Genomic DNA, 16,544 nt, shown 5'->3' with positions numbered 1-16,544 from the left:
TTACTGTAATTATTTTTTTATACAGAAACTTAAAGGAAGACCCATACAATTCTTGAAGAGGCCATTAGCTAATGAAGATCTGCTGCATGCTTATTTCAAGGGCACTTTTGCAACCAATAAATTGGTTATCTCCCCATCAATGGCAAAAAATGCATCACTATTTTCCGATTATGAAGATCAAGAACCCACAGGAGACAATGATGATGAGCAAGATGATCCTTTAAACTTAACCCCCGAGGATAACAATGTAGATCATGAGAATGATTCTTCTAGAATATCACCTCCTCCAGGAAAGCGTAAGAGTTTGGGGGAAACTAGTAAAATTAATAAAAAGAGGATGAGTGACATTGATAAGTGTATAGAGCTTGTGAAGTCAACTATTCAGGCTGAGTCATCAAAGGTACAAAGTAATCCAGTACAAGAAAAGTTCAATCTTCTTGCTGCAACTCTTAAAGAGATTCCTCAAATGAAAGATTACAGTGATTCTTTTTATATCCATGTTTTGGAGTACTTAACTAAAGATCACAATGGGGAATATTTCATGGCACTTGCTACTAATCATCAGAAATTGCTTTGGTTGAAGTCAAGGGGCATAGCTTTTCCTGGAGACTATTATACTCCCCAATTAGATGATGAAATAAATGACTTGGACTTGTCATAAGTAGTAAAAACTAATGTGGTGGAGATTATTATGATGAAAAAAATGAGTGTTTACTTTAATAAAAACTTTTGTCCTTCGTTATAATATGAATAAAATAATTTCATTTTATTTTTTTTGACGTTGTATGTTTATCTTTTTATTTTTTTTTATTTTTTTTTCACTATTATAGATTTTGTATGGTGTAAATCATACATGCTCTGGTTTATGTACAAGCTCCTTTGATTATAAAAGGAATAGGCAACAACAGAATGAAATTACACGTTTCTGAAGATTCACGGTTTATTACAGATCGAATTCCTCATTTAAGTAGTATCAGCATTCGGCTAGTTTGTACAGAATCCCTTAGGAATAGGTTTTTCTTCACAGATTTTCCTTATCACTTATACATGCACCTAAAGGCTGTAATAACTTATAAGTGGTTATGATTATCAATGATTAGAGCTGAATTGTATGCCAGTGGGGATGCATTTCCTTGTACGTTGACATATGAAAATCCATGCAAAATTGCACACAGATGTCATTATACCTGAGATGACCTTATACAAAACAAGCCTTATGGGTTTAATTTTATAATAGAAATAACAATCATCTAAGTATCCTATTCGCAAGGGATTGGGCTGTTGTACATGTCTGATCACTAATCAATGGACTAGTTGATACAACAATTAAGCTTTAATAAGAGGTGGTAGCGGAATCCAGCTAGGCTAGGGGGATGGGGGTGGCTGGTAGGGAGGAGAAGGAAAATAAGAGGGAAAATAAAAAAAAAGGAGTGCAATTATCTAACTGTAGGCTGCTAGTAGGAAAACTCATGGGTCAACGCCTGAAATTGGGAGTCAATGCCGGAAAAGAGTGCCCAGATTTCATTAAACAAAAAAAGTGATCGTGGTGGTTTTTTTAAACAAAAAATCGTTTAAAAGGTTTTTTTTGACAAATTTTCCTAGAAATTATCATCAACTTTTAGGGTTTTTTTTTATTATTTTTTTAATAATGAACAATTTATTACTTTCATTTTACTAAATAAATAAATAAATAAATAATAATAATAATAATAATAATAATAATAATAATAATAATAATATTATTATTATTATTATTATTGCATGTAGTTTTGCTTATATATATACTACTTGAGTGGGACGAATTCGGCAATCATAAAAATATACAATACTTTTTGTAATCATCTACATATTGAAGGTTATATGTTAATATATTTTTATATTTTTTTTATATTTTTTGTTTAAATTTGAGATCTCACTTCTTGTTGTTGCTTTTATATTGTAGAATGGACAATGAGTTGCTTCATAAATGCATATTGTTTTTGCTACTATATGAATTGTTGAGACTCCTTACCCTAATTCATCACTTACCTTTAAGGATCGGGGGTGAAAGTGGCTCAGCATATATAACAAGGTTGTTAACGGTTCATCCTGGTTTGTTTAAAGAGCAGCTAAGATTAGATAGGGATATGTTTGTGCAACTAGTCCAATTGATGATAGAAAAAAATTTATTATCGGACGGAAGGTTTGTAAAAGTGGTTGAACAAGTAGGAATTGGTCTATTTATATTGGCAAGAGGGGCATCTCAACGCCAAGATGCTGACACATTTAAGCACTCAATATCCACAATTAGCAAATATTTCAGAAGGGTGTTGCAAGCATTGACAAGATTGTCATGTGATTTAATTCGTCCTTATCAAGATTTGGCCAATACACCACCAGAAGTACAAGAAAACTCATTATATTGGCCTTTTTTAAAGGTTAGTATGTTATTTAATTTTCATAAAAATGCATTTATAAAAGCATAATTTAATAATAAAAAAATTAATTTTCATGTGTTAGGATTGTGTTGGTGCTTTAGATGGAACTCATATTAGTGCAGTTGTTTCCGATGGTGATGGTCACCCGTTTCGAGGATGTAAAGGAACTAAAACTTGGAATGTACTAGCCTCATGCTCTTTTAATAGGTTATTCACGTTTGTCAATGTTGGATATCAAGGAAGTGCTCGTGATATAACGGTGTGGAGAAATTGCTTAACTGATCCTAAATTTGAATTTCCACACCCTCCTCTAGGTAGGTAATTCCTTAATATTATTTTCTTTTAGCAGGATAATTTATTCTAATAAAAAATTTATTTTCTTATCAGGAAAATATTATTTAGTGGATTCTGATTATCTTAACATACTCGGTTATTTGAGTCCAATTAAAGACAAGCAGACAAGGTATCATATGCCGGAATTTCACAATGGTCCTCCACCTTGAGGAATGCTGGAACATTACAATTATCGTCATTAATCATTGCGTACTACAATTGAAAGGTGTTTTGGCAACGTTAAGGGGCAATGGAAAATTTTGAAAAACATGCCACAAATGTCTCAAACATATCAATTATCAATCATCTTATCAACGTTTACTCTTCATAATTTTATCCGATTGTACACTTTAGGGATACCAATTTCAGAAAGATGTGCAAATGTTGAGCCTAGAGTGGAATACTCCATATTTGATGAGGGTAGGAAAGCTCAGATGGATATAGTGCAAAATCAGATAGCAGAACATATTTGGCAATCAGTTAGGGACATCGAGGAAGAAGATCATCATATGGACGTTGAATAATAAACATAAATAGTCATATGCTATAAGAAGCAATCCTTGTAATAATTTATGACTATAATAAAGTTAAATTTTATTCTTATTATTATTAGTTTTATTGTTTTGGTATGTTTGGCGATAAAGTCAGGCAACGAAAGACAGTATCCCTAAACCTAATATCATATACAAGTATATCAAATACATATTCCCATAATATATAAGCCAATCATTTTTATATACGATAATTATGTAAATTTATATGGTTGGCATAATATATTATCGTTATATATGCCAACTATATAAATTACAAAAATAGATTATTTTACCTAATATATATATATATATATATATATATATATTAAATCAGTAAAAATAATTTCAGTTCAGTAAATATAAGTTCAGTAAAATTCAGTTTTAATCAGTAAAAATCAGTTTTAATCAGTAAAAATAATTTCAGTTCAGTAAAAATAATTTCAGTTTAGCAAAATTAAGGTGAAGTGAACAGGGCCTAACTTGTTACTTATTTATTCGTCGACTTCATCTCAATCTAAAACTTTCGGTATACTACTAGGCACTAGGGTGTGGGGCGTAATTATTAAAACACTAACAATACCATGAAGAAAATGATATGACTTCTATACATCCTAACTTTTATTAATCAAAGTTTAACTTACTTACTATTTATGTGGTCAAAAGAAAATATGGTTAAAGTAATTTTCTTTTGGCCGCGTGAATAGTATTCAAGTTAATAAACCATAGAAAGCAAATACTTTTGTTCGTTCCTAAAAGTGTAACTTGCTTGGATTTTGTACAGTATTCCATCTTTAATAGTTATAATTCCTTTCAATAACAGTATTCCACCTTTAATAACTGTACATCTAAGCGAGTTACATTTTAGAAACAAATAAGAGTATTTGCTTTCTAATTTGTAAATGCATAGCCTATACAATAAAGTCAATAGTGTCAGGTAAAAACCGTAGATCGAATTCCTTTTACAAAGTATATCATTATTCATTATACATAAACTCCTTTAAACCCTTTGTTTTTGTTCAGCACATAACATCATTGTTGTGTATGCGACAAAGATATATTGTCACCCGTGACTCTCTGGACCCGAAAAAACCCATTTACTTCTCCAGCTAAAATTGTTTAGTAGACGTGTAGTTGTATCTAATTCATCCACATCTTCTTGTTACAGTAACAGTACCTGTATACTTGTATGCAGCAGCAGCAGCTATCAAACTAGGAATATTATCTGCGCTGCCGCTCACCTCTCACCTCACACTTCTTCTCTACCTTCAAATTTTTCTCTAAACAGGTTAGAAATTCTCTAACTTTGTTTCTTAGGTTTGTTAAAGTTCCAATTTTTGTTCATATTTTGCTTGAAATTGTAAGTAATTACTCTATATAGCTTATTTAATCTGTGTAATTTCTGTGGTATTATCAAGAATCGCAAGAATTTGTTTGTTTGATATTCTGGTTAAGTTCTGCTGTTTTCTGTTGTAATTTTGTGTGTAGGATCAATTAATTTATGCCCAATAAAGGAAAAAAAGGGACCTTAGTGAGAATTTCGTGGAGATAGTTTATATTTATCTTTGATCAATCTGTTTATGAAATTACCTTGTCTGTTTATGAAATTACCTTGTAAATTATAATAATTTATGATGGAAGCAAATACTAGACTTGTGATGGATTAACAAATACTAGAATTTTTTTGGCGTGATAATACAAATTTTATGCTACATATGTATCTTCAATTCCATGGATTTTTGTTCAAACTCTGTACTATGATTAAATTGTTGGGTTTCGGAGAATTTAGCAGGTGGGGTGAAGGTTTTATCACTCAGATTATGACTTTATGCCCCAAATTAGCTGTTTGATTAACGAATTAAGTTGTAAGCTGTTGAGTAGTTCAATCTAGATTCTTAGCATCTAAGGTGTTATGGTGTTGATGCAATTCTTGTGGATTAATAGTAGATGGAAATTCTTGATGGCTCGTTTGAGGCCGGAAGCATCTGAGATCGGATTGCCTATTGGTGAAAGGATAAGTGGGAATCTTAGACTTGTATTCGACTATTCGTATAGAGAATCTCTATAAAGTGTGGTGGAGCTACAGAATTTTACCTTTAGTCCTTTACTCAATAGATTGATCTTATCAGAAAAAGATATGGACTTGTTTGGAAGAAAGATGGAGTGTTCTTAAGTGCTTTGATGAAAAATATGTATGACTTAATTGATGACTTTTCTAAGTTGTGCACTAGTGTCTTCTTTGTTTGAGAAATAACTGACATCCAAAGATAACTGAAATTGTTCACGAGATTATGACGTTTGATATTAAGCTCATGTATTGAACAAGCAGTAGGAGGGGTATAATTGGAAATGCAGAATAAATTTGTTCCGAAGCTTGAGGAAATAGGCAGGAAATAGCTGGAGAGAAATGGGAACCAGGAAGCCTACATAAGTAGAGGAGAGTATCAGGGTAGGAAGAGGAGGCATTGTGAAGAAATAAGAAGTTTATTTTACCTTTGGGAGAGCGTCAAGTCTATCAAATATTTGGCATTCATCTTCAATTAAATGTAATATCAGCTTCATCATTTTTAGTTCATCATTTTCTGCAATATGTCGATTCATAGCAGATAAATAAGGAAATACTTCAGTATGTTAGACCAAACCGCATTCCTCTCTAACCTTCATCCCCCTAGCAATGAAAGTTGTTGTATTACATTAAAATCTGCTTCCTGATTTTGGTAAATTTTAACTTGTTCTTTATTTGAGCAATGATCTTCATGTACTTCCTCATCATTCTTTTTCTTCACTATGTCTACTCGTGTGTTTCGTTTTTCTTCATTACATGGTCGACATCTTTGTCTCTTGATATATGAATTATCAACTCTGCTTCAGGAACCTCATGACTTATGCCAAGGAAACTGCAAATTCACTTGATAATCCACTTGGGAAGCTGCCTGATCATTTGTTAGTTGAGATATTTATTCGAGTTCCTGTCACTGACTGGGCTAAAATATCTTGTGTCAAGAAACAATGGGCGAAATTGTTTGAAGGAGAGTGTCTATGGCAAGCTGCTCTTGTAAAGACGTATCCTTTTGCTGGTCTGGCAAAAAGGTGGCCAGGACCAATTCCTCGAGGATTAAGTAAAAGGTACCTCTTCAATATGATCAACTATGAAATTAGTTTCAGTTTTTTGGGGTAAAGACTATAAGTTGTGCTTGCCAATATACAGCTTTTGATCATTGAATAACTAACCTTTATCTAAAGAACTTGTAAATTACTCATAGTAAAGTACAATATTTTTAAATAACTTATTTTGTTGTGACATCCTTAGCTCAAATTGAGACCTTTGAAGTGAGAAATTGAGTTGCTCTTCAGTTCTTTTTGGAGTGAGGTGGACCTTTAATGAGCAGTTTCTCCTTGACATTACTATGTCTATGCCGCCTATCCCTCATATAGCATATTTTGGTGTTAAGATTGTGATAATGCTAATAAGGGCATATACTAGCTTTTAATGTTCCAGCTTATGTATGCAGGAGGTTCACAGCTTTGTATATCAGTAGACACATCTTTGCCCTAGGCGATGAGATGGATGAGATTGTTGGTCATACATACCTTTTTCTGAAAGAACAACTTGAGAAATCTTCCATGCCCGCCCCTTCTACAATACTTCATGGGACAATAATAGGTGAACATCAGAGATTTATCTATCATAATTCATTGTCAATCATTAAATTATATTTCCGTAAGGTATGCAATTCCTGCTCTATAATATTGAGAAACATAAACACCTGGTACTGGTGGAAAGCATAGTGATATAAGCTCTATACATCATTTTAGCTTGTTCTGCATTCAACTATCAGGATTTGTTAGGTTGATCTGTTGTTGTAATTAGGTCTGGTATCTTGTGCTAGGAAACCTCATGAAGTTAGACTATCTATATGTGCTACGCACGTTAATTAATCTGTCAATTACTCACCCACTCTTCTTGTCGGCAGATCAGTTCATATCATGTGGGAATCCAAGAGAAAGAGCTCACAAGCTTGCTTCTCTGATCTGGCTTGCTGTCATTGACAATTTAGAGGAAGACGATAGGACGCTCCATGTACTTAAGCGTTTGGCTCTGGAGGGAAATGTAAGAAATCATCATGTATACCTGATATGAAGTATATAACATGCACAAATTGACTTGTTAGGAATCATAGGATGCAATTTTGTTATCATCCTCAAGTAATGTTTTTCAATTGTAGCCTGCCAAGGTGTGAGCGACCTTTTGAATATCATTCTTTTTCTGTACCTCAGGTGTTTCTTCCATTTCCATATTCAAGATCAAACAAAGTGCTGCGGAGGATATTTGAGAAGCTTTTCACAGATTTCCGCGACTGCTTGAATCATGACGATTACTATGATCTCTTGGGAAGTGCTAAGTCTAGATTCCAGCCAATACCATCTACTTGGTTAGGTTACTAATCCTTGTCTCACCTTTGCAACAACAACAAAAAAAAAAAAAAAATATCCCTTTGTTTCACACTTTCACCTAATTAGAACTCATTAAGTGTAGTTGGAAAAGCAAATGCAATAGTATCTAATTGATTTCCCATCTGATGTGGTATATATCGATAGGCATACAGTTTAACAAAAAAAGAAGAAAAAAGAAACGGTCGGTGCATTCCCTCAGCCATGTAAATCAAGTATGGTAGTATATTACCCAGTGCGTAGATGTAGCAATGACGATGATGCAACTCAATAATGATGTAGACACTCAAACACTACGTGACTGATGTCTATAAATGTCGGCGTACAGTTAAAAACATGTAATGGAGTAATGGTGAGCCCATTGCAAGTGGTAAATACTGATTACTAAACAGATTATGGAATTTGGTTCATTATTATTAGATTTGTTACTTTGAGTGGGTTGACACATGAATGTTATTGACTTATTGTGTGTTTCTGATTTGTTTGAGAACATCTTTTGATTGTACTATGCTGTAAGGCAATGATGAAACAGGAGGACTCACACTCACATGAGTGACATGACCCAATATAGTGTAGGGGTCGCCCGAAAACTGGTCCAATGGGTCCTATTACCCCCCACTGGCTAGTGGCTACTACTCTTCGAGGAAATACAAGTTTATCTCCGTGATAAACATATTACGGGAACAAAAGTGTAATTTTTGCCTTGAAATCGCTACTTGAGGTAGCGGTTTTACTGTGTGATAAACGAAATTTGTTTATCACGGAGATTAACTGGCAGCCTCTTGCTCTTCATGAGTCTACTCTTGCAATTCTTTTTCTAGTTGGTGTCAAGGTTGATAATTAAGCGTGTAGCACAACGAACATTGATGACATGAGATGCTCGCGAATAAGGGTGGTTATTGGGTGGGTCAGTGCGGGTCATTAGCGGGGCGGGTCGATTGCGGGTCAAGATGAATATTTAGCGGGTCAGGGTCGAGATAAAAAGTGAAACGGGTCATTACCGGGCCTTTATCCACATTGAAAACAGAGAAGAAAAAGGAAAATAAAAATAAATAAAATGAAATTAAAAAGGAAAATGAAACCAAATTCCCCAAAATCAATCTGACCCCTATTCTCTTCCTCTTCGTGATAATAACAAAATCTTTCATAGATGAGTAATGAGAAATTAATATATAATGGTGAGCTTGTTCTTGTATTTTTAGTCTTTTGAAAATTTTGTTGAATTAGATCTAATTCATATTAACATTCTATCCGAACAACATGATGAATTTGAAATTCTAGAATTTAAATTCTAGCAATTTCCCAAACACTGCCTCAAAAATGTTGATATGGATTTTCAAATTTAGCTCTGCATATTTTCAATTTTTTTTATTAATATCTGTCGAGTGACATAATTAGTTGGATTCAGGTAGCTTAAGGTACAATCAATGAACCAATTGACAAAAATTATCATTTATAGTTAGTTTATAATTGTAATTATTGTAATAACAAGTCAGAATAAAATAAACTATTGGAATGTAAATTACTTCAAATGGAACAAAATTTGGTACTCGACGAAGAAGAAGGATCGCCGATTGCCGCCGCCATAGAATCGCCGGCAGAAGGTAATTGACGATGTGATGATTTTCTCTCTCCTTTGACCGCGCCGTTGATGCTTCGGAAAGCGGCTTTAATGGAGAACTCTGAGAAGCGGATTCAATGGAGAACTCTGAGTGCGCTTCAATGGAGAACTCGTGAGAAGCGGCAATGGAGGAGAGAGAAAGGTGGGCGCAAGAACAGAGGAGAAGAGAGAGAAAATGAAAGTAAGGCTGACCCTAACCATTATTATCGGGTTTTTTTATTTTAATTCTTAAGCCTTGTTCATTAAAAAATAAGACCCAATAAAAGCCCTCTATAAAATAAGACCCTGTGAAAGTCCTGTCCATTAAAAATTTAAAGGGTCAAAACCCTTTAATATTAGGACCGACCCTTTTATCATTGGGTAGCCCTACCCAATAACCACCCCTACTTGCGAACATGATCAAATTATTTTAAGCGATTTACTCATAATTTTTACAGTCAGGAGTAATTACTTGCAAAGATTTGCGAAATAATTTTGAGGATCTCAAAACATAGTTAATTTTAAAAATTGTTGCAGAGTACTGTATGAATTTTATTGGGTAAAAATGTTCAAACATATTACACAGCTTGACTTTATGAGCTTGATAAAGGTCAAGACTTGCTCGAGATTGGATGCAAGTGTTACAAGTTGTCAATATGAATAAGTTTGGCTTGTTTGTTCAGAAATCTATTCATCTATTAATAAAATTGTAATACCTTCAACCTTTGTTTTAGAAAAACTGGTACCGTCAACCTTAGTACATTTGTCAATGCATTAGTTTGACCATTAATATATGAATTACACTAATTTGCCAAAGCTCTAATTTGTGCAACCTTAGTACATTTGTCAATGCATTAGTTTGACCATTAATATATGAGTTACACTAATTTGCCAATGCTCTAGTTTGTGCATGAGGTGATAATGTGGTTATGACTAATGGGTATCCAATAAATTGTCTATCTGTCATAGAACTAAATACTGTTATTAATAGCCTAAGTCTCCTTGGGGGATTTATACACATCCCTACCCTTCATTTTATTTATTTTTATTCACATCCCTCCTTCCTTATCCACCGAAACAAACATCTTCTAATTTTGTAAGTCAAATCGGATGATATGTTGACATTAAATTGGTTCATGCCAATTCAATCTAACCTCATTCCAAGTTACTCTCTTTGCTTCATAAAGACGACCCCATATATCATTTTGGAATGTTCTTTTGAGTTTTCCTGATGTCTATTCTGGATTTTTGGTATATTTTCTTACGCACTTTTTCTTTCCACGTATGCACAACTTTGTCAATCTATATGCATACCTTTAATCAAACTTTGATAAAATACAGAGTATGAGTATCCATTAATACATAGAACAATCATTAAGAGACAAAGAAACTATATCAAATAAAATAATTGTTGAATTAGAATCGGGTTTCTCAATTCGGGTGAAGTTTTTACAACTCCAAATATGCTACAACTCTACAAGCCTTCAAAAAGGGAGTGGGACAACAAAAATCAAAATGCTTGCAAAAGAGGGGGATGACATAAAAAGCATTATAAGTCATAACCACAGTTACCAACTCATGCAATCTTTAAACTGTGCTTCATTAGTCAGTCATTATAAAACAAAAGATTCAGAATAAGGATTTGACTACTTTGACCATGATAAATTTATCCCATAAAAACTAATTTTGGGATCTAGGTTTTGGGCCCCACACCCCACACAACCTTAGATCAGAAATTCAGAGCATAAAATGGGATCCAAAGTATCCAACCATCTTATTTATTTAAAATAAATAAAAGTAATAAATAATAATAAAAAAAAAAATCGCCATAAAATTTCACTATATTCCAAATCCATGCATGTTGCATCATACCCCAAACAAAAAAAAAACACACAAAGGGTAAAATTGTAATTTCATGCTAAGCTACTCGAAAAACCTCTGCTTTCGCGGCCTTTCTGTTTTAGAGGGTTTTCTCTGACAATATTCCTTTGCACACTTCATTTTAGAGAGAGAAAGTGTTAAGGAGGAGAGAGAAAGACATTGGCATTCATTATTTGATTGTTGTTAGTCCTAGGGTTCCTCAACAAATGTCAAAATAAAATCTACACTTTCTTCTAAAATTCAAAGTTTTTAAGTCCCCAAAACTTCAAACTAAAATCATAAATTAACTAATTTTTTTAATATTTAAAAGCAAAAAAAAAAAAAAACAAAACAACAAGAATAAAAAATACCAGCATTTAGTGGAGTACAAAAAAAAGTTTTTTTTTTTTTTTTTTTTTTTTTTTTTTTTCTTGTACTTGTGCTGCTACTATTACATTTCACGAGAAAATTGAGGAAAAAAAAAAAAAAAGTGCAAAAAAAAAATTAAATGGGAGATGGGTTTTTAATGCTTGTATGAGTAATTAACTCACCAAGCTCTCATTTACTCACTCACTCACACATTTGGTACTTTCTCAACTCTTTTTCTCTCTGTTTTTCTGTCTTTCTTTTAAATCACATGGTTTGAGCATTCTGGGTTTCTTTGATTTTGGGTTTTTTTTTTTCTTTTCTTTTCTGGTAAGTTTTATTTCTGTGAATCATGAAAAATGGGGTTTTGGTTAAAATTTGTGAGTTGATCTTCTGATATTCATGTAATTTTTTTGCTGTTCAACTGTTTTTTGCCTTGATTTCCCCTGCATTTTCATAATGCTATGGGTTTTTGAACTTTATTTTGGGTGTATGAATGCTACTGTGTGGCGTAGGAAAATGATGTAGACCGGATTTGATTACAGGGTCTAGGGTACTTAAAAATAGGATCTTTATAGTCATTTTGAATAAGTTTTTTTTGGTATCTTGCTAGCATTTTTGAAGTCAGTTTCCTTGTTACATATTTCTGTGAGAATTTGGAGTATCCCATTTTTATGCTGTAACATTTCCATTTTAACCCTTTTGATTTATTTTTGATAGATCTTTGATAATTTCTTATTTTGGTACCTTTTGCAGGGAATGTGGCTTGATTCAGTGATATATTTTTGCTGTTTTAGTCTGCCAAGCAAGTGAGTTCTGACTATGATTAGTGATAAAGTAGGGTTTATCTGCAGTTGGTAGTTAATTAGTATATTGGTGCTTGTTACTGCAAGAAACCTGGCCTTGTGCATTGTGATTTTGAGCATTTAATTGGGAGAATCTAGTTAAGGGTATCGGTTTCGAGGAAGGTTGGTTTTGATTGTTGCTGTATCTTTGTGCATTGAGATTTTTCACCTTTAGTTGGGAGAATCTAGTTTGTGGTATCTGTTTCGAGGAAAGTTGGTTTGGATTGTTGTTGTATCTTTGGTGATGGATTTCTTTAAAGTAAGGAAATTTAGGAAAGCTCGTAAACCAAATCCGCATGAGGAGTTAGAGGAGAAGCCGATTCCTCATCCGGAGGAACCGAACAATGAGAATGGCAATGTTAATGGTAAATCAGTTGTTGTGGATGCTCCTGCTGATGTGGATGATGATGATGATGATTTCATCACGAATGAGGTGAAGAGGAGGTTGAAAGAATTGAGGAGAAACAGCTTTATGGTACTGATACCGGAAGAGGAAGGTGCTGAAGGAGAGGAGGACGGGGAGGAAGGTGAGACAAGCTCAAGTGAGGGAAGAGATGTGGGATCTCAAGTTGAACATTTGTACTGTGATTTAGAATCTATATACGAAAAGTATTGTGAGCGGATGCTGTTCTTTGATCGGATGAGTTCTCAGCAACTCAATGTGGCTGGTACGTGGTGTTCGTTGCTGAATGATTACTTTTTAGATGAATTTATGCTTTTGGGTTCACAAAGGTTTTAATTATCCTTTTACTTTGCAAGGGTTTCATCTAAGGCTTCTAGATTTTATTTGCTCTTGTTTTTAGGTGTTTATTTGTTGCCTTGTATCATGCTTGTTGAAAGGACATATTACCTGCCAAGAATTTTTCAGAAATTTGTCTTTCTGTTCTAATATGTTGTTGAGAGCCGGTCAGTTATTGATCTTAGTCTGCAATCCAAGATCAGTTAAGAGATTTTTAAGCTTCATTTGACTTGAATATCGAGGCCTTGAGGGGGTCATCGTTTCATTTTTCATGTGTATTTTAATTTGTAATTAATTATCTTGATAATGTGCCTCTGTCATTTACCTTGTTATTATGTCAAGTTTTTGAGCGTGTTGGCTGCTGTGAAGATTCAAATTTGATTGATGCTTAAAAGATAACATGATATGCCTTCATATTTAGCTAAATTGTGCCTTTTACTTTTACTCCAGTTGAGAGAAGTTATGTTGTTTTTGTCCCATTCACAATTTGAGGTTCTATCACGGTATCACCAACTAGCCACTAGCCAGCAATAATGCAGCCCAATTTGGTGCCAACATTTATTTTACATTTCTTGCATTTTCTGCTGAGATCATTTGAATTATAGATATCAAAATGATTTAATTTAGGAGCTTAACATCTAGCATGTTATTATCATCCCTACCATAATTAGAAAGGAAATGCCTTTTTTCTTTTAATGGAATAGGCTTTTAGTTGAGCATGTGCTACCAGCTTTTGCGTTCCTTTGTGCTCATATTTGCTTAAGTTAAACTTTGTTGGCTTAGCTGTTCACATTTCATGTTCTTACCTGTTTAGTATGAATTGAAGAAGAAAGTAAATCTCTTTAGTATCTATATAAGTTGATTCTGAAGAAAGTGAATTCCTTTAATATCATGGTCTTGCTATCAAGTCTGTGGCTAAATGATCCTCTATTGAGTTGTGTCTTGCTGACAGTGCCATATAAGATATTACAAGTTGCTAAATCTTACAATCTGATTACTTGATTAGTATGATTATGGCTCAAAATGCTATTGCTGCTAATCTTATTGGAAACGGTTAGCCTGCTTAGCCTTAGTGTTTGAATGAATTTTATTATATGTTTTAAAACCCTTGCCAACACCCATCTGTTTTATTTTATATCCAAAGATTGAACTTAAATCGTGTTGCTCTTGTGATGCAGGCCCCATGAGTCCTTCGACGCCATCTCCAAGAGCTGGATCTAGAAAGCTTGTATCTTCTTTCAGATGCCTTTCCCTGAAAAAGATGGAAGAGCCTGATAGTGACACTGAGCAGCTGCAGCAACCAGATGATAGTCCTTTCCAGGACCTCGAAACAGCTTATGTAGCTCATATTTGCTTAACATGGGAAGCCCTTCATAGCCAGTACACACAGCTGAGCCAGAAGATATCTTGTCAGCCTGAGAATCCTACTTGTTATAACCACTGCGCACAGCAATATCAGCAGTTTGAGGTGTTGTTACAGAGATTTATTGAAAATGAGCCTTTTGAGCAAGGTTCAAGAGTAGAAAAATATGCTCGAAGCCGAAATTCTTTGTCCAAATTACTACAGGTTCCGAAGGTGCAAGGTGAGATCCCGTATAGGAGAACCTCTGATATGCTTCTTCTGTCTAAAATTAGTTCTCACATTATCCCTACTACTTATAAGTCATAATTGAGAACGTGACATGATTTTTACAAAAAGATCCTTTTATCATAGTTGGGTCATTTAAGTTGTGGCATGGACTATTTGTTCTAGACAGAGGGAGTATTATTTAAAGCTGGATATCTCATTACTTGCAGTCAAAATAAAGTATGATGAGATTGTCTTACTGAATGGTTCAGGTATCTATCAGAATGCGGTTGAAGATGAGGAATCAGATTACAGGATTCTAGCCCCTGACCTTCTTAAGTTAATTCAGACATCAATCTTGACTTTCTACTCATTCTTGAGGTTGGATAAGAAAAAGGCCGGTGGGGTTCGTAATTTGTTTGGAAGCCAGAATCAAATGGCTACACCTCTTCAGCAAGTTCAGTCAGTTTCAGAAAAGGTATTGATCCTTGCTTCAGATTCATTCTTTTTCTCAGCTTGCATGGAAGGCATACGTTGGTTTTTTAGTTGGAAATTTGCAGTAGTCACTGAAATTTCGATTCCCTATTTGATTATACAATCGATATGCCTTTCATACAGTATATCAGAGGAATTACTATGGTCCATATTAATTCTCAGTTTAATCATGGCCTTGGTTCATATTGCGTTTGCCTCAAAATATAAACTATCTGGATGGTAACTCTTTTTTGGCGGTGGCAATGTCAAAAACATGTGAAAGGGAGAAAAAAAGTCTGAACCTATCCATTATCATTGGTACTTTGATTGCAGAAAGGGTTAAAACTGAAGGAATTGCGCAAGAAGAAGAGCTTCAAAAAGAAGGCATGGCCATCAACACACGAAGAAGTAATTCTGCTCCTAAGTCTCATCGATGCCAAAGTTGTGTCAAGGGTTCTAAGAATGGCTATGATCACAAAAGATCAACTGCTTTGGTGCGAAGACAAGATGAGAAAACTCGATCTGACACAAGGGAAGCTCCACAGGGATCCCTCTCCCATTCTGTTTCCTTGTTGAAGGCCTGCATTGCAAAAGACTCCATTCTTCACCATTATGTTCCAACTCCCTTTCATCCAACTCTGCGTATATGCCTTTTCCGATTTCCTTCCTTCGAGGCACAAATGCGGTGGAGATTTTGTCGTATGCTGCACTTAGTTAGTAGTCCCTCCTATGTTCTACCGTCATTGTGATGCTGATTAATCCTGGGGTGTAGTGAGTCATAATGGCTTAAAAACATTGGCTTCTGACTTATCATATGTTTGAAAAGCCGTTAGTTTATGCTACCCTTGACTAATTATGTAGCTGGGCATGAATATTTGGTGATCTGCTACTAGTAATTTTTAAATCAATGGCTATGATCTCTTCACTCCTGAAAGTATTGACAGGTTCTTCACTGGCATTTTGGAGGAATGGAGGTCTCAACCCTTGTTTTATTTTATTGTATATGTTTAATTTTTTATTTTCAAATTGATTTTAAGTAAATAGGAATAGAATATATTGATATTATAGCATGGTTCAAGACTTCAAGCCAACCAAAGATTATTTTTGAAACATTATGTCATTTCTATACATGGTAGCATAACTGCATAAGACTCCCAGGACAATTCAAGATGAAATTACATGAAATCTATTTTCATGTAGATCTGAAAATTTGAATTTCAAGTTACAATGGAGTATCCGCTTGACTAGAATTTGACCTGACTCGATTTAATTTGATTAGTTACGGATTGACTTAATTATTAGTGACTAGTGAGTCATAACTATAGCATCATACTCCCTCCGTCCCTTTTTTTGCACCGTAG

At 34.2% G+C, this 16,544-nt stretch overlaps 3 protein-coding genes across 5 annotated transcripts; all 3 read left to right on the top strand.

The window, feature by feature from the left end:
- Positions 1-1,943: 1,943 nt before the first annotated feature.
- LOC110687706 lies at positions 1,944-3,274 on the top strand. The gene is made up of 3 exons (XM_021864327.1): positions 1,944-2,417; positions 2,500-2,731; positions 3,105-3,274. Exons 1-3 carry the CDS (start codon positions 1,944-1,946, stop codon positions 3,272-3,274), a joined length of 876 nt encoding a protein of 291 aa, XP_021720019.1.
- Positions 3,275-4,346: 1,072 nt separating this feature from the next.
- LOC110687955 lies at positions 4,347-8,183 on the top strand. Of its 2 annotated transcripts, XM_021864606.1 has the most exons (6): positions 4,348-4,568; positions 6,152-6,406; positions 6,793-6,944; positions 7,255-7,391; positions 7,559-7,713; positions 7,880-8,183. In XM_021864606.1, exons 2-6 carry the CDS (start codon positions 6,159-6,161, stop codon positions 7,890-7,892), a joined length of 705 nt encoding a protein of 234 aa, XP_021720298.1. In that variant the 5' UTR covers positions 4,348-4,568; positions 6,152-6,158; the 3' UTR covers positions 7,893-8,183. The 2 variants fall into 2 exon arrangements, with proteins under 2 accessions (XP_021720301.1, XP_021720298.1); XM_021864609.1 differs by having other exon boundaries at positions 4,347-4,640; positions 7,559-8,183.
- A 147-nt stretch (positions 8,184-8,330) lies between these two features.
- Positions 8,331-16,253, top strand: LOC110687954. Of its 2 annotated transcripts, XM_021864604.1 has the most exons (6): positions 8,331-8,564; positions 9,337-9,534; positions 12,315-13,071; positions 14,321-14,725; positions 14,982-15,187; positions 15,517-16,253. In XM_021864604.1, exons 3-6 carry the CDS (start codon positions 12,648-12,650, stop codon positions 15,757-15,759), a joined length of 1,278 nt encoding a protein of 425 aa, XP_021720296.1. In that variant the 5' UTR covers positions 8,331-8,564; positions 9,337-9,534; positions 12,315-12,647; the 3' UTR covers positions 15,760-16,253. The 2 variants fall into 2 exon arrangements, with proteins under 2 accessions (XP_021720296.1, XP_021720297.1); XM_021864605.1 differs by lacking the exons at positions 8,331-8,564; positions 9,337-9,534 and adding an exon at positions 11,618-11,777.
- Positions 16,254-16,544: the final 291 nt, after the last annotated feature.

This window comes from Chenopodium quinoa, unplaced genomic scaffold (genome assembly GCF_001683475.1).
Source record: "Chenopodium quinoa cultivar QQ74 unplaced genomic scaffold, ASM168347v1, whole genome shotgun sequence".
NCBI lineage: Eukaryota > Viridiplantae > Streptophyta > Magnoliopsida > Caryophyllales > Amaranthaceae > Chenopodium > Chenopodium quinoa.
This window is presented reverse-complemented; position numbering and strand designations above follow the sequence as displayed.

Coding starts and splice junctions, on each gene's coding strand:
- LOC110687955 (XM_021864609.1), top strand. CDS start 6,159: ATGACTTATGCCAAGGAAACTGCAAATTCACTTGATAATCCACTTGGG. Junction 6,407..6,792: donor CCTCGAGGATTAAGTAAAAG/GTACCTCTTCAA, acceptor TTATGTATGCAG/GAGGTTCACAGCTTTGTATA. Junction 7,392..7,558: donor GTTTGGCTCTGGAGGGAAAT/GTAAGAAATCAT, acceptor TCTGTACCTCAG/GTGTTTCTTCCATTTCCATA.
- LOC110687706 (XM_021864327.1), top strand. CDS start 1,944: ATGGACAATGAGTTGCTTCATAAATGCATATTGTTTTTGCTACTATAT. Junction 2,418..2,499: donor TATATTGGCCTTTTTTAAAG/GTTAGTATGTTA, acceptor TTCATGTGTTAG/GATTGTGTTGGTGCTTTAGA. Junction 2,732..3,104: donor ATTTCCACACCCTCCTCTAG/GTAGGTAATTCC, acceptor TGTACACTTTAG/GGATACCAATTTCAGAAAGA.
- LOC110687954 (XM_021864604.1), top strand. CDS start 12,648: ATGGATTTCTTTAAAGTAAGGAAATTTAGGAAAGCTCGTAAACCAAAT. Junction 13,072..14,320: donor TCAGCAACTCAATGTGGCTG/GTACGTGGTGTT, acceptor CTTGTGATGCAG/GCCCCATGAGTCCTTCGACG. Junction 15,188..15,516: donor TTCAGTCAGTTTCAGAAAAG/GTATTGATCCTT, acceptor CTTTGATTGCAG/AAAGGGTTAAAACTGAAGGA.